We start from the raw sequence: 24,524 nt of genomic DNA, 5'->3' as shown, positions 1-24,524 counted from the left end.
GACGAGGAGGAAGACAAAGGTCGTATTAAGAGTGCCGAGACTGTCACTGTATCAAGAGGCCGTCCTGAAGTCGAAAAGGAGCTTCCGTTCAACAATCAGATCTAGCCTCGATGGAGCAAGGTAATCGACATCGGCAACAACTATCGCACCCTGTTCCACCTTGGTGCCGAGCTTCTCCAGATCCTCTCGGATCACATCACGGTCGCCATGTCAGCCAACCGCACGGTTAGCGAGGAGAATGATGTCGTACACATTTGGTGGGGATGACGGTAGGCTGGAAGACGAGACCGTGTATGTCTGTTGTGCCAAGCATTGGTTGTAGAAAGAACGTTGATACTGCTCGTGGCGGGGAAGTTGTGCGGGGTCGTCTGAGCCTGCAGGGGTTGGCGTTGACGTCGTACGAGGTAGAGCTTGGCACGTGTGAGAAAGAGGCGCTTTCCGCCACTTTTGGTCGTCGCCCGCGATTCGGTCGTATGTTCCAGTCTGTTGTAATGCGCCTTGGACCGACCAGTGCAGGACGATCGAGAGCACTGGTCGAATTGCGGCGCTCTTGGGCAAGACGATAAGCAGGTTCGTGTTTTTTCGCGGAGAAGTTGGGCAGACACCTTGGGAAGTTGAGCCTCAGGGCCAATGAACCCAATTATGGTGCAGTACGTACCACCTCCATCAACCAGGGACAGTTATTCTACTTCTTTCCGACAGCACCTCGCCTATCCAAGTGACCGCCTAAACGCAGTTCTTCCAGACAGGCCAACTTTCGAGATGCGGAGAATTGAGCGGGGACCGAACGTTCGCCGATGGGTGATGTTTATTGGGAGTTCGACGTGGCACATAACGAAGGCGCGACGACGCTGGTGATGGGTTGTAGCGCGTGAGTGACGCGGCTGTTGTTCAGTACATCCGACTTTCGTGACACCTTCTATGCCCTCTGCGCGCATAGACGCTGACTAAGATACCTCCGTTTGCCCCCGTGTCCGCGTCCAGCAAGTGGACCCTGGGTCCACTTCATGGGGCACCTCTGTCTTGCCACAAATCGCACTTGTTAGTGGGGGACATGTCATGCGTCCTGACCTCATATAAAAGCGTACCATCCGGAAAGACGGGTCCAGAAAACATCCCGCTGGAAACCAGTGCTTCCGCAGCCTTCCAGAAGCCGAGGGCAGGTGTTTCATGTAAGTCAAATCGGGAGCATCAGGCTGACTAGTATCCTGACTTTGCGGCATGTGATATCATGAAAATATAGTATTCTAGTCCAAATGTCTACATCTTCAGATAATGCACACCATTGTCTCCGGACCAAGGAAATGGTACTGTATTAGAGACCCCACTCCCCAGCGTGAGACTGCCGACCTCAGACTGACACTCTGGAACAGCAGGAGGAATATGTACGTCTTGAGCAGGGACTGCTTGCAACTTTTCGAGATGCTTCCCCCAGGCAATCTGTCTCTTGAGCTCCCATTCCTGCTGTCTCCGCAACCTGTCCTGATGATCCAGAGGACGAAAACAACAAGACCCTTCGAGAAGGGCAGCATGCAACACTTTCAGCTCAGCAATTGCAAGACATGAAGGATTCTCAGTGCAACCCCCTGGCCACCCCTCCAGAGTGACACCGTAGATGTCCTCCACATTCAGTCAGGAAATCTCTTCTTGTGCGCATTTCACTAGAAGCCATTTGACAACCAGCTCTCGAATCTGGGGCTGCATCCAGTGCCTTGACAAGTCATCCGGAGATGACCCGTGCCGGAGGATCATGAATTCCCCTTGGAACGCATGGTCTAGAATGGCAGACATTGTCAGCATGGGTTGGGAGGGTGTTACAAGAGGGGCTAGGTGGTTGTATTCCATCAGTGTGGTCCGGATAGAACTGCTGCGAGTCTGTAAAGCTTTTGCTATGGATGATCTCATTTTGTAGTCTAGAAAGTTTGAGGACAACGTCTTTTCTAGAAAACTCACTTACTGGTGCCTCTGGCGTCCATCTTTTCCATCTCAAAAAGTCTCTGAACCACAAGGCACTCCAGATGATAAGAGCCTTCTTAAACTCACGACTTTCTGCTGTGCTCGAGTAATGTTGCCAGGAAGGATGGTCAGGAGTCCAGCGATCAGTATTCATTGTTGTTTTGAGATTTGTGGGCAGTGTATAGAGATCATGAACCTTCCGGAGTCGCCAGAGATATTGATGCTGGTTGGCACATCCAGCGTTCTGGATATCACTGTTGCTCCAATCTTCCGGAGTGGAGATGATGAAAGGTTGCGATTCACTCACTGCAAGCTCTTCCCTGTCTCGAAATGAATACTCGCTTTTTCGTCAAGAAACCGGGCCCTACACACCATACTTTGTCCAGAAGCTTCAAGACATCCAGATATTCATATGCTTTCTCATCCACCATGGGCTCTCTCTCCAGACGTTCGAAGAACTCCTCCTCGTCCCTCTGGAACTTCAGCAGATCATCTGTCATCAAGTTGAGCATCTGGAGTAGTGCGGTGACGGTTGCTCCTTCAGTCCGGATAATCTTTAGGGCTTTTCGGTAGTTCTGGAAGAGATAGTCTCCTAGGGAGGTCATGAGAATGAAACAATGAAGTGGATCCCGAGAAACTTACCAAGGACTGTGTGATGGTCAGGATCCCATGTCTGGTAGAACCAATCGAGAGTTAAGTGCCGATGGAATGCAGACCCGTGCTGGAAAAGATGAGCACATTGGTTTTCTTGACTGAAGATCCATTCGCATGTCTCGAAATCTTCCAATCCAGCCGACGTCAAGAAGCAAGGATGATAGTGAATCTGGCATCTTCTGTTGTGAGCATACCCGTGAAATGCTTCGACAAAGAAGCGAAGTCTGGATTGTTTGGCCTTCTCCCCGATACTGCTCTGGAGCACAGTTACCAAGTGTGTACAACTGATGTCATACCCAAATGTGATATCAGGACCATACACATCGATTAATCAATCAAGAGAGGCAAGTGAGTACTTTGCTCTGGAAAGAATGTCATTATCATGATTCTTGAAAAGAAAAGAAAACTCACAATTCTCCACTCCAGATCATGTCAACGGAGAAACAAATGAAAGTGTGCCGACATACTGTCAAGAAATGGCCAGTTTCAGTGAGAGCTTGCTGGAAAGTCTGTCCAGTCTCCCTGGCCTGAGATGCTTTCCATTTCTCCGCGCAGGCCGCCAGACTCTCATCCAGATTGATCCTCCCTCCACGCTCCGGACAAAGACCATCGGTTGGGTCTGCCTGATGACGAGCACATCTATTGTCAGGACAGGGTGGGACATCATTCTTAAACTTGTCCACTTGCTCGATCAGGAGGATATAGTTGCTTTCGTAAGTCCGGAGGTCTTGATACCCAGCATAAGCGAAATGCTTGCTGGAATTGTTGCCATCACTGCAAAGTAGTCGGGAAAACGGAAGATGTGGCTTGTCCCAAAGCTTGTCTCACATCTGGTCAGAGTCGCACTCTACTGGCAATGTCTAGACCATACCTTGTAGTTGCAAGCTGGGCAAGAGTGCATCTAGCGCCAATCAGCATGATCTTGACCAAAAGCCTTCGCCAACCTTTTCTCGAGTGCAACGAGAAGCAATGCATACACATTGTATGCATCAGCAAACCATTTCCAGAATGATGTATTGTATGGGACCTGTCCAGAATGTTAGCAAGTTCGTTACGTGTCCAGAAACGGAAACATACATGATGAAGATCGCATAAGATGTGAGTCCATGCCTCAAGAGACATGTACCCTTGCAGGCATGCGCGATGGTACACCTCAAGGATCTGGATGTCGATGGCCATATGGGGAACCTCCGGACTGCAGGCAAGCAAGCCATGCCTTAGCAAGATCCAGACTGGGCTGGCCTGTTGATCCACTGCTCCGAAGACCTGTCTTGCGAGTCCCGACCAAGTGACAACTTGAAGCTCAAATGTTTGCTTTGCTTCAGGAGGCACATGCACCTCTCCTCCTCCAGATGATTGTACCCGCCAGTTCAGGAAGTCATCCACAAGGTCATCCATCAGGAATTGCCATGCTGTTGCTTGCTGTAGAATGCGATGAGCATATGTCCCTTCTCCAGATGTATATGTTTGGTGCCTATTTCAAGATTGAGATGTGAAAACATGTGTTATGCAATCCGGACATACATGACTTCCTCCCACTCCCGATACAATGTGTCCTCCTCTTCCTGAGCGACGGTGAGGGCAAGAGCGACGGTGAGGGCAAAAGCAATGGTGAGGGCGAGAGCAATGGTGAGGGCGCGCATCACCCAAGTACTCCTATAGTGCGTCGGGCCGGCGTTCAGGGTGGTCTCCTCCATTGAGGACGTGGAGTATGCGATACAGATGCGTTAGTCATAAAACATCTTACGCGAGCGACTTGTCCATGTCTGCCGCCTGTAGGTAATCCTGGGACAGATACTAGTAGAGCTTAACTCCAGACACACCAGAGAGCTCCCTGAATAACATCGAAGCTAAACGGGGATGGTGGGAACATATGGTGCCCACCCTGATTCGCTGCCCCGACGTCCTGTCCGCTCATGGCCGCACTTCTCCCAAACTTCTTTAGACCGTGGGAGAAGCACGATACCCGCGAAAGCAAGGGCTTTCGACAGCATACCTACAGGAAGAGGTTAGTGAGAGATCCGTCAAACCGTGATGTACATATATACCAGTCAATGTGTTCTCACAAAGGCATAGTGGATATGAGAGGAACGCTCAGAGATCAAACAACTGGTCTCGGCGCACGCAGCCAGGCGCACCACGCCCGGCATCTTGAAAGGATGACAACGGCCAACGTCCAGCCAACGCTTCTACAGACCAGGTCGGCATTTGGCAGCGTGGAATTCTTGCACCTCGTATATGCGACAGCCCTGTGATTGGGATTGGCAAGGCATTCAAGACAAGCCTATAAAGACGCACGAGTCTTGCGTGATCGGATTTGCCTCCTGAAAGTGCTATCAGCGACTGCAACTCTCTGAGGAGGGTGGCTCGTACCCCTTGCTCATGAACAAAATTGTGACAGGTGCCAGTGCTGCTGAAGTTGATATTATATTTCTCTCCGCTCCACCCATCAGGGCAAACAGAAAACGTACCCGAACAAAAATCGAAAAGAAGATGAAAAAGACCCGCCACAGCAGAAGTAGGTTCTTCATGGCTGACGACCACCCATAGACGTTGACCATCAATAGCCGGCTAAGGATCAAAATCAAGCGCACCACGGAGGTCTTGAAGATCTGATTGAGATGGACGTATTTCTCTGTAGTCTGAAGGCAGTACTGAGCAGGAAATGTTTCTGGAGTCGAAGTACACCGCGTTGAGGACGGCAGTAGAAAACTGCCACCAACAACATAGAACTTGTATGAAGAGGTCTTGAATGCTATAACAGTAATTATCTTACTATGATCCGATGAACGACCGGATTGCAACTTCGCCCTCAGCCGGTCGTCCGGTAGCTGCGGACTGGCCCTTTTCGACAAGCAAGCTCAATCCGCGAGCCTGGCAGGACTGTGTCAGTCTGGCCATCCTCACTCGTGCCTCCTCTGTCTCCGTCTCCCAACTCTCCCATCTCACTGTGAACACAAACTCGATTCTGTCACCTGCGTCCCGGGGGATTGTTTCGATGAAGCGACGAACAACATCTGGACCAACACCAGGCATAACATCCCACGCCTTCCATCGCCGAAGAATTGGAGGAGGATGCACCAGTGCGGCAGCACTAAACGCCGGCGCCCGTAGAGTTGTGCGAAGAAGTCGAAGTGCTGTGAACTCGCGCAACACTGGTTGGAACGCACGAGTAGGCGTACCAACAGGACGGGGCTTGAATGTACCTGCAAGACGCAGGGAGCGTAATGTTTTCTTGACACATTTCAGGGCGTTGACGATTCCCGCTTGGGTTAGCGAGTCCGTGTAGTTCAGATCGAGGTGTCTGAGCCTGTGTTGATCGCAAAGGATATGATACAGCTCCTCATTGGTTATACTGACACTTTCTAGAGCCAGTGATGTCAAGCGCATCCACTGGGGAATAGGTGTGGATGTGACGGAAGATGACAGGATCGGTCCGAGCCAGATGTTCTGCAGGTTGGGCAGAATCTCGCGCAGGCGTTGTATGTGTTCTATGCGAAACAAAACATCCATATCGACTTCTCCGCTCTTCTGAGCAGGAAAAAAGGTGCGAGCCCATTCGATCTTCTTCAGGCGGGGAAGCGCAGACATGCATCCCAAGATCGCATCGAAATCTGCTTCGTCCATACCGAGGGGAGAGTGAATCGACAGACGCTGGACTCGAGGCACAAGTGGGATACCATCCAATATAACTCGAGTGGTCGTTGGTTTCGTGAGGTTGTCCCATATCCATTCTGCGGGTTCGAATATCAGATTGGAAACTGACGGACCGCCGAGTGTTAATCCTCTCGTGACGACTTCAGCCCAAGGTAGACAGTCATTTGGCACGCGGATCGTATGATAAAGCTGTCTCAGAGCAGGCAATCGCCACGCCTTGCAAACCAGAGCAGACCGAAGGAGAGTAGCGGTGTCGATGATCCTCCATCCGTGTCGACGTCTAAGGGGTTCGACCAGAGAAAAGATATGTTCCCAAACCTCTGGCGGAACTCGATATAAAGCGGATGTCGGCATATCGCAGCAGCTGTAATATGGTGTAGGATCATCCTCCAGTTGTGTTTTTCAACATATACCAACGTTTCGCACCTGTCTGTGTCAGAGTAGTTCCAAGGAGAACAAGAACTCATCACTCCGACGAGCTCAAGATTGCGCTATTGGAAAGAGACGGGAGATCGAGTAGAGAGCAGAGGGTGTTGGGAAAGCTTGGTCTCACCGCCTACGTGTGTGGCCTTGTGTTATCAATGCGACTAGCACATTCCCACAATCAAGAAAGCGACGGAAATGAGAAGAAGCAGGAGGACCGGGAAAGAGACCACAGTTCGGGAAGCTCCCGTGCCATTCTCCCGAATATGATTCCGTAAGGGCAGGACAAGAATCTCCGAAGACGAATGGTTGTAAGCCCAAGAAGTGTAGAGCGACTCAACCCTAACTTCAGCCAGCAACAAATCACTGGAAGGAAGCGCTTGACGATATTAGCGCTTGAGTAACTGCCAGGCGCTCATTCGTGGGACTGGCTGGACTTGGGTGCTGACGTAATAGTGCTTACCTTTCCATCAGATGTCCGCAGTCACAACAACACCTTAATAACGTAGGTCAAAAGTCGATTTAACTTACCTGTCGACATTCATGGAGGAACTTCTTGGAGTGTGCATAACTGCCGGTGCGAATCTGTGCGCATTTATCTTGCAAGACTGGGCGACAACCATGGTGGATCCCATCTGCGGTCTGTGCTCCACCCTCTGCGGTGGGGTGTGCAGTGCAATTCTGCAAGACTGCACCGTGTACCGTACGGGAAGTCCCATCCGATCAAAGTCACCGAACTCAGATCAAATAACAGGTCATGCATGCACCGAGTCGCTCTGCTGCTGCCTCATGTGCGAAGGATCGGCGAACTCGTGGGACACCGACAGAGGAGCACCTGGTGAACGCGAACCGTTGCTCGATGCCAGATTGGAGCAGCGTCATGTCGTTTCACAACAGCCACTGCCGAAGCCAGCAATATTGCCCACGAGTCTCCCACCAAGACCTGCGGTGCCCGAATGACCATGGGATGTGAACAACAATCTGCCACATGCGGGATCCCAAAAGGCCAGCTCAGATGTACAACCTATATATCTATACGCCTTGTAGTCTACAGAGGCTCGACGAAGCGTGCGGGATGGAGGTGGGGCGGATGGAGCCTTTCTTGTCCTGTAAATAGCTGTTTTACTAGCTCTTCTGGCCAATCTTCTTCTTGTACGCCTCCACCATATCTTTCTGGATGTTCGGCATGACCGGCAGGTGCGTCTTGTACTCCATTGAGAATTCACCTAAAAGACAGTCAATCGCTAAAAAAAGATGAATCTGGAAGAGCATTAACACTCACCTTTGCCTTGAGTCATGCCCCGAAGCTGGCCGGAATAGCCGAACATGTCGCTCAAGGGAATATCACACGACACAGTGAATTCGTCTTCCCGTACATCGGTGTCCACGATCGTGGCTTTCCGCTGATTTAGACCGGCAATGACCGCACCCTGGAACTCCACCGGTGCGACGATCTCCACAGTCATAATAGGTTCCATGACAACTGGCTCTGCTTGCTTGAATGCCTCTCGGAATGCGCCGAGAGCCGTTAGGCGGAAAGCAAGTTCGGAGGAATCAACGATATGGGCAAGACCGTCCTCCAGCACAAACTTGATGCTAGTGCACGGTGCTCCAATGAGCGTGCCCCGCGACATGCCGTCTAGGAAACCCTTCTCTACAGCAGGGATATACTGTTCTGGAACTGTACCACCACGCACGTTGTCCACGAACTCGTGGTCCTTCCCGGACTGTGGATCGAATGGAAAGGGCTCAAGGTAGCCGATGACACGACCGAACTGACCGGCACCCCCCGTCTGTTTCTTGTGCGTGTAGCTGAAGTTTGCCTATGTTACGCGTGAGGTTGAATTAAGAGCCTGTTCTTTAAAGACGAACCCGCTTTGTGATTGTCTCACGATACGCGACACGAGGCTTTCCAGTGGTACATGGAGTGTTGTATTCGCGTTTCATCCGCTCAACATAGATCTCCAGATGCAGTTCACCCATCCCCGAGATGATGGTCTCCTTAGACTCGTTGTCGATGTGCACCCGGAAAGTTGGGTCTTCTCTCGTAAAGCGATTCAAAGCACGAGAGAAGTTGGGGGTCTCTTGTCCAACTGTTTTGATGGCCAGAGAGACCACTGGCTCGGGAACAAACATGGATGTCTAACCAAATTGTCAGCCGCACTGAAAATAAACGACAACAAACCGCGCACCATTGAGTACTGAGTCGTACCATCGGTGAAAGTATCTCCAGATGCGCAATCTACACCGAAGATAGCGCAGATTTCGCCTGGCCCAATCTCCTCGATATCCTGGTTGCTCATGAAAAGATAGCTTCCCAGAAGAATTTTGTATACACACCTCCATGTCGTTGCTATGCATGCGCACCAATCTCGGAACCTTGACCTTCTTGCCCGTTCTAACATTCCAAATAATCTGGCCTTTTTTCAAGCTCCCCTGGTACATGCGAATGTATGTGAGCTGGCCGAAACGCCCTTCCTCGAGCTTGAACGCCAGTGCTACCATAGGTGCCTTCGCCGCGGGGATCAGAGGGACCTCTTTAGAGCTGAAACCCTCGCTTTCACGTTCGGTGTCAATAGCGGTGACCGGCGCCTCGTTTGGCGTAGGCAGGTACTCGCACACTCCGTCTAAAAGGGGCTGTATACCGGTGTTCTTGATCGCGGAGCCAACAAACACAGGTGTGAACTTGCACGTGATGGTCGCCCGCCGGATGGCAGCCACTAGCGTGGGGAGCGGGACCTCAGCCTCGGACAAGAAAAGGTCCGCGATCTCGTCGTCTACTTCAGCAAGCTGCTCGATCAGCTCGTGTCTTTTCTCGTGCGCGAGGTCGACCAGATCGGCGGGGATCTCATCCGATTCAACGATACTGATACTGGAATGGGGTTCGTCATCTGCACCTGACATAGGACAGAGAAGAACGCACCCTTTAGAACCCTCATTGTATATAGCTTTCATCCGAACAAGATCGACCACACCCTTGAATTCATCTTCCACTCCTATCGGGATCTGTACAGCAGCTCCCGCCAATCGCAGCTTTGTCCTAATTTGGTGAATAATCCGGAAGGGGTTTGCGCCAGCCCTGTGCATGTGTTAAGTATTTGAAACTAGTTCGAATTCTAACCCCGCACCGATCCATCTTGTTCACAAAGGAAATGCGAGGAACATTGTATCGCTTCATCTGCCGGTCTACCGTGATTGTCTGACTTTGTACGCCTGCCACTGCACAGAGCACCAGGATTGCGCCGTCGAGGACACGAAGTGCCCTTTCCACTTCGATAGTGAAGTCCACATGGCCTGTCCCACAGTGAGGATAAGAGCTGCGCAGAACGAGTAGGCATACGAACCGGGGGTATCAATGATGTTGATACTGTAGCTCTGGGCTGGTCCTCCAGTTGCCGGTGTGGCCTCCCAATCGCAGTACGTTGCTGCAGACTGGATGGTAATTCCCTTCTCTCTCTCAAGGTCCATCGAGTCCATCTTGGCTCCCACTTGATCCTTTCCTCTGACCTCATGAATCTCTCGTATACGACCTGTGTAAAAGAGCACCCGCTCGGTCAAGGTCGTCTTGCCTGAATCAATATGAGCTGAGACGCCGATATTCCGTTGTCGTGTAAGGCGGTCAATGTCACTCTTCTCCAGCCCAGGAATATTGACTTCCGCAAGCGAAGATTCGCTACGGTTTGCTGGCTTTGTGGCGGCGGCGGTGGATGCATACCGAGCATGAGAGGGAGGGAGTCGTTGTCGGGTGATACGGAGTGCAGACAGATAGAGAAAAGAATGCTTAGGATGAGCGATGCGTGCTGCATTGCCTGCACATGAGCAGGAGAGAGAGAGCATCTCGGGCAGAGATGAACAGGCGCTGGGAGGCCCTGATCTCGACAATAATGCAGCACACTTTTGCTAGGGTTCGGGAATTTTTGGAAAACCGCATTATTTAAATAATCCTCTTCTCTGATTAGTTGAACTTCCCAGACACGTGACTAGGGTCTGAGGGCCTCGTCGTGCGTTCTCGCCGCCACCGACCCTAGGACTATCCTGGCACTCTCGTTGCTGTCTGAGGGAATCATGCACGGCTTCTATACCCCAAATCACATGGAAAGCAAGTCGTTACCATCTTGGATTACTGCGGATATGTCTCATCTTGCTGAGGCCTCAGAATCCCCTCGCAGAGGGCGACAAAGGCGTGGTAGGGCCCGGACCAACCAAAACGGCAACAGGAACCTCAATGGGAATGGTGGTCTTGTGAACACTCCCCCAATGTTCTTGTCGGACGATGGGATGAGTGATCGCGAAGCCGGAAAGGAAGACGGTATGACCAAAGTGCTGGAGGCTCGGCAGCGCGAGAAGGAGGACCTCCGCGTCCGGATGGAGATGTACCAGGCAAAGCGTCGACAGGAGATGGAGGGCAGGGAAAAGCGCGAGGCAGAGGAGTTACAGAACAAGATTTCAGCGGAAGAAGCAGACCCAGTCCTACGGAAAATGCGTAATCAGGCGAATACCGCGCATAACGAGTGGGAGCACAAACTGCTTCAGATGCCTGCGAACCAGGCCTGGACAGAAGTAAGCCTTTGCCCTTTCTCGTTGCCGAAGCTTTTGAACGGTGCTAGGTCAAAGACACGGAGGCCGAGCGGGTTTCCCAGTGGCAGAAGCTCAAGCTAATGGGCGGTGTGGAATACCGCCCAACACGCGGCCTTTGTGAGCACATGTGCTCGGCCAGCGAAGTTGTGGAACGCATTTCTACAACGGATGTTATGGCACCAGAGAGAGTCTGTCGTATGTTCACGCATCCAGCTTCACACATTCTGACCCTGTCTAGGATCCCATTACCGGCCGACCTGACCCTGCACGCTTTGTCAAGCGCTACAAACGCGTAGAACCAGTCATCATCCCGACTGACGTGCGAACTCCATCAGCCTTAATGGTACGGACATTTACATGCACCAGAGTACCTCTTAGCGTTGATGTTTATGGCAGAACACTTCCAGTTATCTCTTTGACGTGCTGCTTGATCGAGTGGGTTACGGTGACGTGTACGGTTTTGTGGAGGACCGGGCACGTGCCATCATGAAGGATTATTCTGTTCAACGTATCACCGATGTTTCCGCTATGGCCGTTCATGAGAGGATAGCACGGTATGTGGGGCAGAGGGAAGGTAGGTCGAGTCGCTGACGAGGGCCAGATTTTACGCCTACAGCGCGTACACCATGTACGAAACGTATCAACCTAACCCTCCGAAGCAAGTTGGCGAAACCTTCAAACTTGCGGTGCCGGCACAAGGATACAATCCAATCCTTAACAAGCAACAACTGGATAAAGGTCTCACTGTTCTTTTCCCTAACTGTGATTGTCGATAATCTGACACATCCTGTAGATCTCCTCACATTGAAGAATCTATATATGGATAACCACAAAGTGCAAGGCGTGGAGCGGCGGAAAAATCTATTCGCCGACCTGTTCGACCACGAAGCCGAGATGACAGCATACCGCCTCATATCTGACTACGTTGAATACCGCTTCGATTTCCGGAAGTACGCTGTGATGAAACGCGACTGGGAACAAGCCCAAGTTTCATCTGCTGTAGTTGACTATAGCACCATGCCTCGGGACCCTGGGCCACCCCACCTCCGATGGGACTACGCAGCACGCATGACACCCTGCATGTTTATGGCGAGCGATCTGATTGAATGTGCCAAGGGCGGCGAAGTGGCTGCCCCACCTCCGGTAACAGAATGCCGGTACAGGCAGATTGCTCCAGAAGTTCGGTTCTTTGACCTCATGATGCTCCCGACGACGCCACCCCTCTTTACTGCTCTGTTCATGGAGGAATTTGGCTGGATCCGGGTCCAGGCGATCGAGAAGCTGGTTGGTGGTAAACCAGGTTATGTGAAAGCGTCGACGTTGGAAGACTTGTTGAAGTTCGATTCGGAAGAACAGGTCACGGAGTTAGCCTCAGCATGCGGGTTGATGGCTATAAAAGGCCCTGATGGGAATACACGAGTAGGTTGGAGACGGGGAGATGTTCTGAATTGCGAGTCGCGTCGTCCTAGATGTTGTTCTAGCTGCTGATATGTGTGGTTGAATTAGTTGTGGATCCCGTTCTCCCGCGTCAACCTGCGACGCTTATCTGGCACGGCAAATTCCCGGAGAACATACCGGCTTCTCGAATCACCCTCGATACTGGGGTTGACCTTCACAGCTGGGACTACTATCCGCAGCTCTCATTGCAGCCATATTTTGAAGTAATCGAGCCGTACCTGGCTGCGAGCGACAACAGATGGACACCTCGTCATATCAGTCAGATGGATGTCACGGCGCAGAACGAGGGTGATGGCGATGAAGTCTATGAGATGGAGGACGATGGGCAAGACATGGATGGAGAAGAAGGCGCTGAAGTGTATGAAGGGGAGGACGGAGACGGAGACGGAGACGAAGAGGCAAGAGAGGCCGAAGGCGAGAACGAGGATGAAGAACCTGGCAATTATGAAGATGAAGATCACGGCGAATATCAAGCGCAGAGCGAAGAAGACCAAGCACATCAAGCTCCGCCAACGATATCAGTTCCTTCCCTCTTGGCGCGACTCGGTGGAAAGGTTACCAACGCAACTTTGCTGGCACCTCCGCCACTCAATCCGAGCGCTGCGCCATTCGTTCCGTCGACACTTGAGGCGCACAAGCCTGCTTCTGAACATATTCCGATGTTCGGCAGTCTTTTCTCCGGCTCGACTTATGCGGCCCCACGTGAGCATCTCTCACCCTTCTCGCAATTGCCTGGAGCCGTACAACCCAAACTGGAAACTAATTCAATCAGCTTCGGTTCCAATGTCTCTGGCGCTCTAAATGCTGCTCCAGCCCCTGGTCAGGTTGCTCACGCATCAACCGATCCCGGTGATGCAGCCAGCAAGCAGGCCTTGTTTACCGCCACGTTTGGTAGTCTTTTCCGCCCGAAACCTGCCACTGACACAACTCCGATCGCCCCGCCTTCTAGTTTTCCACCGTCCGCCCCATTATTTCCTCCGCCAGCACCTTCCCCTTCTGTGCTGCCAGACCTAACTCAAATGCCATCAACAGGGATGGTAGCACAGCAAGCAGCACCTACGTCTAGCTTTGAACAATCCGTGTCGTATCATCCTGCTCCTTTTGCGACAAGTACTGTACCGGCACCGTCATCTGCACCAGCACCAGTCCTACAATTTCCTGCTCCCACCAACGGTTTCATGTCTTTCTCAGGACTCCGCCCTTTTGGTTTTCCGCCCGTCGCTCCCCAGCAACAGGGGGATGACTCCATCAACGGAGTGTTTCGCCAATTACGTTCCAACGTTGTTCCTCTCTCAGCACCATTGCCCGAAGAGAAAACGCCGGCACCCCTGCTCTCGACCAGACTTGCTCTTGATCCTTTGCTCCCAATACCGAGCGCACCACAAGAAGTCGTAGCAGAACCAGACGTCTCGTTGTACATGCCGACAGCTCTCAAATCGGAAGCATCCTCCTTGGCGGCGCCGTCCTCAGTGGAACCTTCACCAGCAGCACCCTTAGCAGTGACGCTCTCGCCGGTGAGCCAGGCCGCCCTTCCTCAGATAACAGTGTCAGTCCCAGAGCCTTCGCCGTCCGTCAATCCAGTGCATTCATCAACTGATTCTGCACAACACGCATTGAACACTCCTGAAACTATATATTCGGGTCAGGGTCACCTTTCTAACTCAGCGGAGGTCGCGATCGCACCTGTTGAAAGAGATCAATTCCGTGCTCCAGCCGATTCAACCATCCAGCTTTCGCCTCCGACGCCTATTGACTTGCTCGATGCAGATCAAGATCAAATTACCTCCCGCTCGGAGCGAAGACGCGATTCACGAGGAGTAAAGATTCAGCGGATATCGCTCGATGAAGCCGTTCAAATGGGCCTGGGCAATCCCGCACTCAATGGAGGATTCACTGCGAGCACTGTTAGAATGCTTCCGAAATTCAATGATCGAGAGGAAGCAGACAAGCGAAGAAAGGTACGAATGAGCAACCAAACAAGTTGTTGAAATTAATGCTTGAGGTAGGCCGACGAGGCGGCGAAAGCCTTTGGCACGCCAGACACCATGCATGAATTGCTCCAACAGCGCCTACACCGGCTTAGGCGGCGTGCCAACCGAGACGACCCAATCCGAGGCTTTCAGACTTGGGTTGTACCCTCTCACGCCAGCTCTCAGCATGCTGCCTGGTTGGCTTCCAAATTTCACGTTCATTTGCCTTCCAGCACACAGAGTGGTATGCGTTTCCTGACAGGGTATGTTGAGAGACCGAGTGAGGGACTGGTACGTAAGCGCGATTGGGACATATGGCCGATATTTGAAACCGTTGCAGGTGCCACCTAGTCCTGGATTGATAATCTTTGAGTGTTCTTCGAATATTATGCCGGATAACTTCAGGTGGGCATTCCGCAGTAATGTCTTGATCATCGACTGATAAACTCCTCCCAGCTCTTCCGCCTGCCAGGCAGATAAGCAACGGCTCTTGGAGTTTCTACATGCTATTCCCGACATTCAATCCTATCGTGCAAGCCTACTGATTATCGTTCATGGTGATTTCTTTTCTGGATCTACTGCATTGGTACGTGCTGCCATCTTGTGATAGGGCCCCAGTAACAAGTGTCAGATATGTCGCAACCTTGGACTCGATACCTTACCACCTTCAGTACAAGACGCACGTGTTGTTACCCTGAAGAATGAAAGCGTATGGGTTCCGGAAATAGAGGATAGTCTCATGTCCCTGCAGTTCGACGTATTCGGCCTGCCCATTGAAGGAACCTCTCCTCGAGGTGCGCCATCTCTGCTAGTGTGGTGTTGCTTGCATACTGATATTAACGTAGACTGTATGGATCACCTGATCATGCTGTGGGGTCAGAAGCTCTGGGACGCCCTTCCGGAACTACCTGGAACGCCCATCATCCAACCAATGTTCCAAGCCTTCATATCTGGAATCGATGTTGCGTCTTCTCAGCTCTGGAAAATGAGTGTTCAGGCAGACTCGCCATGCCCTCTCTCCTTGCCTTCGTTTGCACATCGACGCACCTCAACGTGGAAACAGGCAATCGAGGCTGTGGGGGAATATCTGCAGCAACCCGTCTTTGGTCATGGTTACGCGATCTCTCAGGCCCGTCAATTTTTGCACCAGCTCGCCGGCCAAGTTGCGAAGGCCCCGAAAACATACGGGATAGAGGTCTTTCCAATCTTTGAGCACATTGGTAATCATGTCGCTGGTATGATCATCGCAGATTCTTCTCGGGTCACATTTCGAGACGAGTTCCTTGGACGTGATTTACTTCCTGCTCTCCAAAAGAACGTTCGCTCGAACTGGGCTGCAGTGATTGCGGATTTCAACATTGCTTATCAGAGCCTACCTCAATGTTCTTCCCCCTTGTTATCAACCAAGAGAGAACGAGGGGATGATCCCTTGGTAGGGGAGGACATGAAGTGCGTGATATCTTGATAATCCAGATAGGTGTCTGACGTGAAACTAGGATGAGTCCGCCGAAACGAACAAAAATTGGTCAAAACAATGTCTCAGTTGTCAACGGTGCATTGTCTGCACCGAGAACTACGTCGACCCGTCCCAAGAAGGGTACCCTCCATTCTCTTCGGGCACGCATTAAGCTTGCAAATGCCTTGGCTGCTGGAGAAACGGACGGACACTAGTAGTTAGTTTGTGATATTTCTCCATGTGCACTTCAGACGTTTCTCGCATTGTACTATCTGTCACAGCCAAGCCTGCCACTGTATTTTATACAATAGTCTCGTAGCTATATTCACCTGTAATTCCATCGAAGCTAGAATGGAGGCTTCGAGTACTCTGAGACCCTCTACGATAGGAAACCCTCTACGATAGAAAGGCCGCGTGATCCTCGGAAGTACTGACTTATGGGAGTCATGGTCGCCTCCTGTCTGACTTGTCCCCGTGCACAGAGTCTGAGGCGCTCTATCACTCGAGTTCCTATCACCGTCTTGTATTCATCGCTTCTCTTTCTTGTACTACCATCCACATAACTGTTCTGTGAATTACTCTTATCTGATTCGTTCTTCTCCATTCTCCAAGTCGCTTTCTTTCATCCCTCAACCGCTTCGCCTGGTCATAGATGGCGTTCCACCACGCACGGAGTCATCCCCCCTTTCCCCAGCCTCCAGCCGCAGCACCCTCCCCGGTCACACCAGCCTACTGGGCTGACCGAATTAGGTCGACGATGAGAAGCACCATCGGATTGGCAACTCCCCCGGAGCCGCGCTCAAGAAACGCTTGGTCGTTCCCCTCGCCTGACTCCTTCGGAAGCAGGCGATACGATTGGGAACAGCCATTCAATCCCTCTGAAAGCCAAGCATTGGATCGGCCCGGCATTGCAGAGGTATCCAACCCACCATTCCACCCTGGCATTCGATTGCACACGCTCCCTCCATATCCGCCGCAGTCAGTGTTTGAGCTCGTTCCTACCCATGGAAAGACGGTGTTCATACTGGGACGGAATCCTAGTGAACGAGATGCGGAACGAAGCAGATCGAATGGAGGCTCTGACAACAGTGATGGAGATGCCGAGATTGTGACCATGCATTCCAGAGTCGTCAGCAAGAAGCACGCTCGTATCGAGTTCACTGAGGATGAGGTGACCAAACCCTTCCCTTCCTCCAAGATTTGTTCTATAACTCATATTCTACAACAGGTATACATTACAGACCTTGAATCAACCCATGGCACCTGGGTTCTTCGAGATGGCAGCACTGATCACTTTCTTGGCAATGACGTTCCTTTTGCGCTGAAGGACAGAGACGAAATCCGGATCGGCCGACGAGTACACGGTTACCCGGCGGTTCATCTTGTCGTCGAGATGCTCGGGAACCATCCACGCATTGCATCTATCGCATCAGGTAGGCTGAGCAAGCCTTTGACTCCTAATAACGGGACTCCTTTGACCCCGCCGGCAACCAGGCGTAGAAGCACGTGCGTCTACTGAGTCACATCTCATGTTTAGTGACACTGACTGATTTGTGCAGAAACTCGTTCCGTGCGCCCGACTTCTCTGACATGGACCTCTCCTCTCGTTCCACTTCTCCTTCTCCTGCTTCCACTCCCGTTCCTTCATTTGCTCCTGGTCTTCGGTCGCCTATCATTCTCGACCACGCATTACCACCACTCGCGAACGAGACTCATTCTTCAATACAGAACGCTCCTAGTCTCATGGCATTTGCAGACACCGTTAGGGACGAGCTGCAGGGTTCTCTTTTACCGTCCAATGAAGCCCTCAGAGAACCAATAAATGGACCACTCGATGAGGATGAAGTGCCGGCCATTCCGCATCGAGATCCACGTCCATACGAATATGTCATGAATTCCTCCGTCTTGAACAGACTCGCTGTAGACGAGACCCAGCTTCCGTCCCCTCCTATTGCGATTGGAGCGCAGCCTGCGGTGGCTTCAGTAGAGGAACTTTCGGCTGAAGTTCTTCCTCTCATTAACGAGCTCGAGTCAATGCTACCTTCCGAGCCCGGCCCTACCGTTCCTTCCTGTCAATCCATGTCCACACCACACTCCCCAGCACCCGACGCAAGTCACGTGCATAGTCCCACCATCCTTGTTCCGGAGACTGCCATTGAGTTGCGGACCTTGAGCCAGTTCGAAGAACATTCTGGGCATGATCAATTCTTGGACAATGTGGAAATCACTACAGAAAGCATTCGAGCACCTCTTGCGTCCGAAATTCCCCCAACAGTTCTGGAACCAATCAACTCTGCCAGCGCGTCGAACAAGAGTTTCACTCGACTTCTCACGGATAATGCATCGCAATCCGTTGCAACAAACTCGGTCGAGGTACTAGACGATCCCTTAACTATGTCATCGGATGCCTACGTTCGAAGGCAATTGGTGAGCGGGACCGAGCATCACGGTAATCGGGAAGGTACTCGCGACCGTGACATGGATGGACGCGTGCGGGAATTATCCACCCTTCTCAATGAGCTTCGTGAACAGACGGCTCAAAATATCGAGACTAAGGATAAATGGAAGAAAGTGGATGGGATTATGCGCGAATTACGTCATGGTCAGTACCCGAACTCCCTGTCTTTTGGTGAGTTCTCACATGGACTTACGCTTTCTGACGATCATCGGCTTCCGGCAGTTGGGATTAGCGACGGGACGTTTGACAAGAGTCGTAAGCGCAAGAGACTGGACGAGAATAACCTGGCAGACAATCAGGATGAGAATGATCGACAAGGGATCGAACCTGAGGCCCGCTCTTCCCAAGGGATGGTGACGAACACAAAGGCCGCGAAAGATGCCGTAGGCGACACTCGTCCTGCCAAGCGGCGTCGATCCTTCGCCCCATCCAGCACCGCTCTAGCCTTCGTTGCTGGTGGTGCAGCGGTCTGGATCGCGCTTGGCGTGGATTATGGGATATAAGCAGGTGCAAGACTGGCCGTGTACAATTGCAATTTCTGCTTGACATCGCATTTCCGTTGTATATGAAGCAAACCTGTGGCGTCGAGATATATATGAGGGAGGTTACAATGATAGCTACCTCTTATTCTTCATCGCAAATGACAGCTGTAGTGACTCAGCACATCTACAGAAATGTTAAAGGCTTGTTGTATTCCATGTTTAAAAAAAGCAAAGCAATTCCCGTCTTTTGAGATCAGGTTGGTTACAATACATAGGGCACATTGCAAGGGTATAAGTAAATGAGAAAGCGATTGACAAAAGACCCGGAGTAGAAGAAAACGAACCGCAAAGAGATTCTAGCTTCAAACGCCGTCGTCAACAACAGGTGGCGTCAACGGTGACATGGACCTGGGAGGGCGGACAATAGAGGAAGACAGGTTATTGCTCGTGCCATCCGAGATATTCGCTATCTCGACAGCGTGAACTGTGGTTGGCGAGTCAGACCCCAGTGGAACACCTCGCTTGCGCTTAGGTTCTAGGCCCTTCTCGGCAACACTCCGTGTATCTCTCTCTACCCTCTCGACAGACGACCGTCCAGGACTCCTAGACTGCATGTGCTCCTTGCGGCCGTAACGCGAATCCGAATAATATGGTGGATAGGGGTAAGGATACGGATACGGAACGGGCGGATATGGTGCATAGTATGGAGCAGCATATTGTTGATGCCACTGGCGGTGATAAGTATACGGATCATACGGGTAGGGATAGTTGGAGTAACCCTTCGCCTGACCGCCGGGTCTGCGCGAGGGACCGGCTCCTCGAGAATAATAATACGGCGAGACCTCCGACCCTTGTTCGTCATCCTCTGGGGAGGGTGCAGAAGAGTCGGATTGGCGACGAAAGTAGGGGTGATAGCGCGGATAAGGAGTAGGTAAAAGGGGAGGAAGTCTGGAAGCATCTTCCTGGTCGCCCTCAAAACCTGTTTCGCAAATTCAATCATTGCACAGAATCGTGTGTTAGTGCGCACCGAAATTATGCTCTCTGGCTCTCTCCTCTGCACGAATATGAGGGTGGTCTTTCGGCCTTCCGGCACGAGATTTGTCAATGTCGTCTGCCTCGGCTCTATTGCAGATTCAGTACTAATATGTGTCAACTTATCAACCAGGCTTACATATATCGTATGACCCCCTCTTCCGTCTTCATCGTCTTGGGAGGGAAGTTGAGCACATCAAGATTGTCCATGTAGATTGACGACGGCTGGAGGCGCCTGACTTCTGGGATATCAGACACTCTGATGAGGCGACCGTTGATTATGTCTTCGAGCGTGTAATATGAAACGATATGGTGCGAAACCACACCCTTGACGCAGAAAGAAATTGTCTAAGACAGGTTAACATTGAATCAAGGCGGTCGACTGAACGTGGAAATCCATACTTTCTTTATCAGGCCTCCAACTTTAAAAGGATAGCTACTTCGCAAGCTTCCAACGAGTGCCTTCTCGAGGATTCTATCCTGTTCGAAAGAGTTTCTCACTTCATCCGAATAGCAGCATTGTTCGTCGATGGGTTCTGGGCCAGAATCATCCTTTGGTGTGGAAGCTTTGGATTTTGTCGGTGAATTGGGTGAACGACTCAGGACTTCGCGGTAAAGCTGCCCATACAAATAGGGTCATTCAGCCATTATATCTGCGGCGACCGCAAACGAACTTACGAAGAAATTGTTGAGAGCTCTGCTCGGACTCCAGGTATATCCATCGGTCCATCGCTTTATTCCGCTTTCGCGTTCATCGTAGACGAAGATTGTGCCGCTCCCGATGAGTGCACGTTCGTTCGCCGAGAGACGGCGAGTTATCCGCGGAATAATACCTCGGGACGCGGCTTCATATACAAGGAGAGCATCGTAGGTAGTGTCTATCCATCCCGAGTACGGACCATAAGACCTCAGGTCGGTCCCGTCGGACTGAGCTGGGGTTTGTGATGGCATGAACGGGCAAGCGCAGGCGCGGCTGGTAGTGAAAGAACGGAAGGAAGATGTGTAAGGTTAAGGTCGGCGGAATTCTCCTCACATGGGCCCTGAGAGTTTTCTTCCGTGTCGCTCGCAAGCTAATCCTGAAATGTGTTTCTTTGTGTGAGTTCGCCATGTAAGACCGTGGCTCCAAAGGCATGCTCACTTCGTCTCAGGGAGTTGGCCAGAGAAAAGCGTACGAATGGAATTAAGTTCATCAATGGGCGACCCGAAAAGTTCCGGCCGTCGAAACGTTTAAGGTTTGGCAAAGTCAAAGTTTATCAATGACCAAGTTTATTAATTTCCTAATGGGGAAATTTCGGCTTGGCGTCAAACCTGCCTTCCTGATTTGGTACGGCATCCCCACCAAACCCAATTCGTCCATCACCAACCCCTTGTCAAGGAACATGGGCTATGACAGCAGCGTCAAAATCATTCGTATGTAGCATTTAGCAGATGTAATAGGAGCGGTTGAGGGGCATATAGCATGTGTATGAGATCATTTTTTGTCGACCCTCTCATGCTCCCAAACCCGTATTCGACGCAAAATGCGGGAAAGTTCCGTATCACCATATCACATTACATCTTTGACCGCCCTCTTGGGGGTAGCCCCACATTCGAAGAATTGGTCAGGCAGCAGGACGTATACGGAATGAAAACGGGGACTCTGAATCAAATTACTTGCGGCCATACGGATTGGGTGGATGGCTTATCAGAAACCCTCATCCAAGAAGGCTTCATCGTTCCCAACCATGCCGGCCATTCCAGTGACCTTCTCCAAGACTGACGCAGCCGTGGCACCAGCCGGCTCCGTCTCAACGAACACGTTTACGACCGTTCCACTCGGATTGGCGGCCGCAATACTGGAGCTGGTGGCTGCGGGCAACAGGGGTTTGATGGCGCCGGCGAGTTCGCGGGGGTGAATGCCGAGCTCATCAGCCAAATTGCGTATCTGAGCTTCAAGGCTGAGTCCGCTGGTTCCGGGAGGGGAGTTCGTTGAGATGAGGGGCTCGTTCGGATGCTTGTCGAAGAGCAGGTTGATCCATCCGCCAGCCTGGGTTTTCCACGTCGTCAGGCGATAGGCGTAGAATAGGGAGATGACGAGTGTGATAAAGGCAAGCGCGTAAATGAACATATCGAAAGAGATTTTTGAGCCGGGGGGCTTAACCCGGGCGATGGGCTGACTCTTTCTGCCCGTCATGAGCAAAGTCAGCAAGCGCTCAATATTGATGATCCATCGATTCAAGCTCACCGCTTTGGAGGAAGGTTATGCTCCGCCTCTTTCACCGACCGAAAGTTTTGGGACATTATCTCCGAAGTTGTGGTGGTGGTTGAGTGTTAAGTTCGTGAAATTAGTGTACCATGTTTAGGTCAAATGAGGAGTTGGAGGGACAGAGGACGTCGAAGTGGATGCTCACTGACGTCATCGCCTTTCCTGACCCTGAGTGCCGAGGGACATGTCAACTTTTTTGCCTTCCGCCAATCACAGGCCAGCCTTGTTATAATATTGCGGTGCTTTGAACACTGCCCCGCGTCATATGAAAATGTTTATGGCTTCTTTGTACGCGACGTATCCCGCAGAACAGGTCACTGCCCACTCAGCTGTCCGTCCATCGCGGGAACACGGCACAAGCCTAGTCACACCATTGCCTATTCTCTTTGGCAGCCATCGACTCGCCATGTTCCCTCTGCTCACGACCCGCATCATATATTCTTTTTGTTTCGATTCCATCCGACCCTCCGTTCCCTTTCTACGTTGGACCCGGATCTTTGCGGTGGAGTCGGCACTGCTCTCCCAACTGAATTTGCCGAACCTGTGCTGTCATCCTATTATATAACGCGACTCCTTCCATTCACTTTACCTCACACAAGTATCAGCCAAGCGTCTCACAGTACAAATAGTCCTCTCAGTACAACTAGTGTCTCTCAACCCATCCAACATGAAAATCTCGGTTGCCCCTCTCTTGACTGTTCTCGCCCTCGGTCTTTCCGCCGCAGCCCAGGAGATCGAGTTCCTCCAGCCTACTGATGGTCAATCACTGACCGCCGGACAGAATGTCACCATCCAAATAGGCCAGCCCTGTACGTGACCACGGGTCATCCCTAGCCTTGCCACTGATCAAACCACCCACAGTGCAACTTTCTGGCTTTGTGAATGCTGCCATCTCTTTCGGTTGGGACCCATGCCACACTGGCACGGACGGCACCGTGACCTGCCCAAACGTTGCCGCTCCGAACGCAGGTGTTGGAGATGTGATTGGGACTTTCGTCTTTCAGCCTCAGCCTCCCCTTGTCGCTGGCATGCCACCCAACGAAAACTTTACCATTGCAATCCCAAGTTTCGCCAAGGGAACACGGGGTGTCCTCAGCGCGACCTTATTCTACTTCGAAACCGTACGTGTCCTTGTCATCGATAAAGCAGCGAACTGACGATGATTCCAGGCTGACCTTACACCAGAGTTCCTGGTGGCGAACATCACGCTGAATGCCGCTTGAGCGCTAACGTTACGTCGATGCGGATTTCTTTTAGTCTCTCCTACATAGCAAGGACTTTTGTAGTATATCTATTTGTGTCGTACCCAATACAGACCGTTTGGATCGCACGAAATGCAATGCTATTCACATCCATTAGTAGGAAACCATTACAATGAATGCAGCTAAGGACACAGAAATATGGGAATGGATGAGGACATGTCGATCCTCTCGGCGTCCTCTCCATTACTACAAAACCGACACGGCTCAACACGTCATTGATACCGTTTGGCTACGCGGTATTCCGTAGAACTATCACCTAGATGTCAGTAATCAAGCGCTGTATCTGCATTACTCTTACTCACCCAGGATTACTGAATCTCCCCTGTAGAGAGCGGCAACGTCAGAAGACGTTCCAATTGAGCATGATATGAGATACGTACCGAAGGAACATTTTGCTGATGAACCTGTCTTTGTTTACGGGCTTCTTCCCCTTGCCTTTTGGAACCTCGGTCCACATCTCCTTCACGTTTTCCAGAACCTGAAAGATAAATTCAATAGTGCCCTGTTCTCAAATAATAAAGCACGTGCCATGTTTGTATGCCGGTCAAAGGCCTTCACTCTCGCCAAGAGCTTCCTGTTGTTCCTCAGAGAAATTAGGATCTGGGTATGATTGCGGACAGATTGCTGAAGGACTGAAAGCGGGCCTTGGCTGATTTCATACTCCTCCAGCTCGCGTAGTTGCGCCTCGTCCAGCTCGGACTTTGGTGTTTGAGCGTATTGACTGAAGTTCTGCTATCAGTTTTTGACATGTGCTGAATGGCAATACTCACCTCATTGATGATACAGAATACGGTAGACGATGACAAGGGACTGAAAAAGTATAGAGTGGCGAACTCTGCTGGACTTTCCCCGCGTTCTCCGCGGGCCAAACAGTGCCGCAATCAAGTCCGGTG

General features: G+C 51.4%; 9 protein-coding genes across 9 annotated transcripts; 2 read left to right on the top strand and 7 right to left on the bottom strand.

Annotated features, from left to right (window-relative positions):
- Window positions 1-1,638: 1,638 nt before the first annotated feature.
- On the bottom strand, window positions 1,639-2,018 carry DACRYDRAFT_40738 (uncharacterized protein; the record flags this gene model as incomplete). Its single annotated transcript, XM_040774490.1, has 2 exons — window positions 1,639-1,913; window positions 1,958-2,018. Coding segments are annotated over 2 exons (336 nt in total), but the record flags the coding sequence as incomplete, so codon positions are not given.
- A 237-nt stretch (window positions 2,019-2,255) lies between these two features.
- Window positions 2,256-2,941, bottom strand: DACRYDRAFT_58151 (uncharacterized protein; the record flags this gene model as incomplete). The annotated part of the gene is made up of 2 exons (XM_040775485.1): window positions 2,256-2,548; window positions 2,599-2,941. Coding segments are annotated over 2 exons (636 nt in total), but the record flags the coding sequence as incomplete, so codon positions are not given.
- A 2,340-nt stretch (window positions 2,942-5,281) lies between these two features.
- DACRYDRAFT_24617 (uncharacterized protein) lies at window positions 5,282-6,881 on the bottom strand. The gene is made up of 2 exons (XM_040773760.1): window positions 6,694-6,881; window positions 5,282-6,631 (listed from the first exon to the last, which is right to left on the bottom strand). Exon 2 carries the CDS (start codon window positions 6,619-6,621, stop codon window positions 5,386-5,388), a length of 1,236 nt encoding a protein of 411 aa, XP_040624976.1. The 5' UTR covers window positions 6,622-6,631; window positions 6,694-6,881; the 3' UTR covers window positions 5,282-5,385.
- An 843-nt stretch (window positions 6,882-7,724) lies between these two features.
- On the bottom strand, window positions 7,725-10,553 carry DACRYDRAFT_83844 (elongation factor G mitochondrial). The gene is made up of 8 exons (XM_040776642.1): window positions 10,035-10,553; window positions 9,819-9,984; window positions 9,614-9,769; window positions 9,031-9,562; window positions 8,883-8,981; window positions 8,563-8,832; window positions 7,973-8,513; window positions 7,725-7,916 (listed from the first exon to the last, which is right to left on the bottom strand). The coding sequence occupies exons 1-8, from the start codon at window positions 10,525-10,527 to the stop codon at window positions 7,816-7,818; spliced, it is 2,358 nt and encodes a 785-aa protein (XP_040624975.1). The 5' UTR covers window positions 10,528-10,553; the 3' UTR covers window positions 7,725-7,815.
- Window positions 10,554-14,934: 4,381 nt separating this feature from the next.
- DACRYDRAFT_24614 (uncharacterized protein) lies at window positions 14,935-16,520 on the top strand. Its single transcript, XM_040773759.1, has 6 exons — window positions 14,935-14,987; window positions 15,037-15,101; window positions 15,153-15,282; window positions 15,328-15,490; window positions 15,542-16,145; window positions 16,193-16,520. The coding sequence occupies exons 2-6, from the start codon at window positions 15,085-15,087 to the stop codon at window positions 16,365-16,367; spliced, it is 1,089 nt and encodes a 362-aa protein (XP_040624974.1). The 5' UTR covers window positions 14,935-14,987; window positions 15,037-15,084; the 3' UTR covers window positions 16,368-16,520.
- A 220-nt stretch (window positions 16,521-16,740) lies between these two features.
- On the top strand, window positions 16,741-19,307 carry DACRYDRAFT_24613 (uncharacterized protein). The gene is made up of 4 exons (XM_040773758.1): window positions 16,741-17,323; window positions 17,381-17,658; window positions 17,712-18,754; window positions 18,833-19,307. The coding sequence occupies exons 1-4, from the start codon at window positions 16,805-16,807 to the stop codon at window positions 19,111-19,113; spliced, it is 2,121 nt and encodes a 706-aa protein (XP_040624973.1). The 5' UTR covers window positions 16,741-16,804; the 3' UTR covers window positions 19,114-19,307.
- Window positions 19,308-19,454: 147 nt separating this feature from the next.
- Window positions 19,455-21,075, bottom strand: DACRYDRAFT_118847 (uncharacterized protein; the record flags this gene model as incomplete). Its single annotated transcript, XM_040770669.1, has 5 exons — window positions 19,455-20,071; window positions 20,120-20,214; window positions 20,264-20,472; window positions 20,527-20,742; window positions 20,803-21,075. The coding sequence occupies 5 exons, from the start codon at window positions 21,073-21,075 to the stop codon at window positions 19,455-19,457; spliced, it is 1,410 nt and encodes a 469-aa protein (XP_040624972.1).
- A 450-nt stretch (window positions 21,076-21,525) lies between these two features.
- On the bottom strand, window positions 21,526-22,404 carry DACRYDRAFT_118846 (uncharacterized protein; the record flags this gene model as incomplete). The annotated part of the gene is made up of 2 exons (XM_040770668.1): window positions 21,526-22,286; window positions 22,349-22,404. 2 exons carry the CDS (start codon window positions 22,402-22,404, stop codon window positions 21,809-21,811), a joined length of 534 nt encoding a protein of 177 aa, XP_040624971.1. The 3' UTR covers window positions 21,526-21,808.
- A 415-nt stretch (window positions 22,405-22,819) lies between these two features.
- DACRYDRAFT_118845 (Sm-like ribonucleoprotein) lies at window positions 22,820-24,422 on the bottom strand. The gene is made up of 7 exons (XM_040770667.1): window positions 24,402-24,422; window positions 24,160-24,352; window positions 24,012-24,109; window positions 23,934-23,953; window positions 23,539-23,880; window positions 23,231-23,490; window positions 22,820-23,178 (listed from the first exon to the last, which is right to left on the bottom strand). Exons 1-5 carry the CDS (start codon window positions 24,404-24,406, stop codon window positions 23,861-23,863), a joined length of 336 nt encoding a protein of 111 aa, XP_040624970.1. The 5' UTR covers window positions 24,407-24,422; the 3' UTR covers window positions 22,820-23,178; window positions 23,231-23,490; window positions 23,539-23,860.
- Window positions 24,423-24,524: the final 102 nt, after the last annotated feature.

The sequence above is a fragment of the Dacryopinax primogenitus genome, assembly GCF_000292625.1.
Source record: "Dacryopinax primogenitus strain DJM-731 SS1 chromosome Unknown DACRYscaffold_20, whole genome shotgun sequence".
Taxonomy (NCBI): Eukaryota; Fungi; Basidiomycota; class Dacrymycetes; order Dacrymycetales; family Dacrymycetaceae; genus Dacryopinax; species Dacryopinax primogenitus.
The sequence above is the reverse complement of the archived record's forward strand: the minus strand, read 5'-3'. Positions and strand labels throughout refer to the sequence as shown.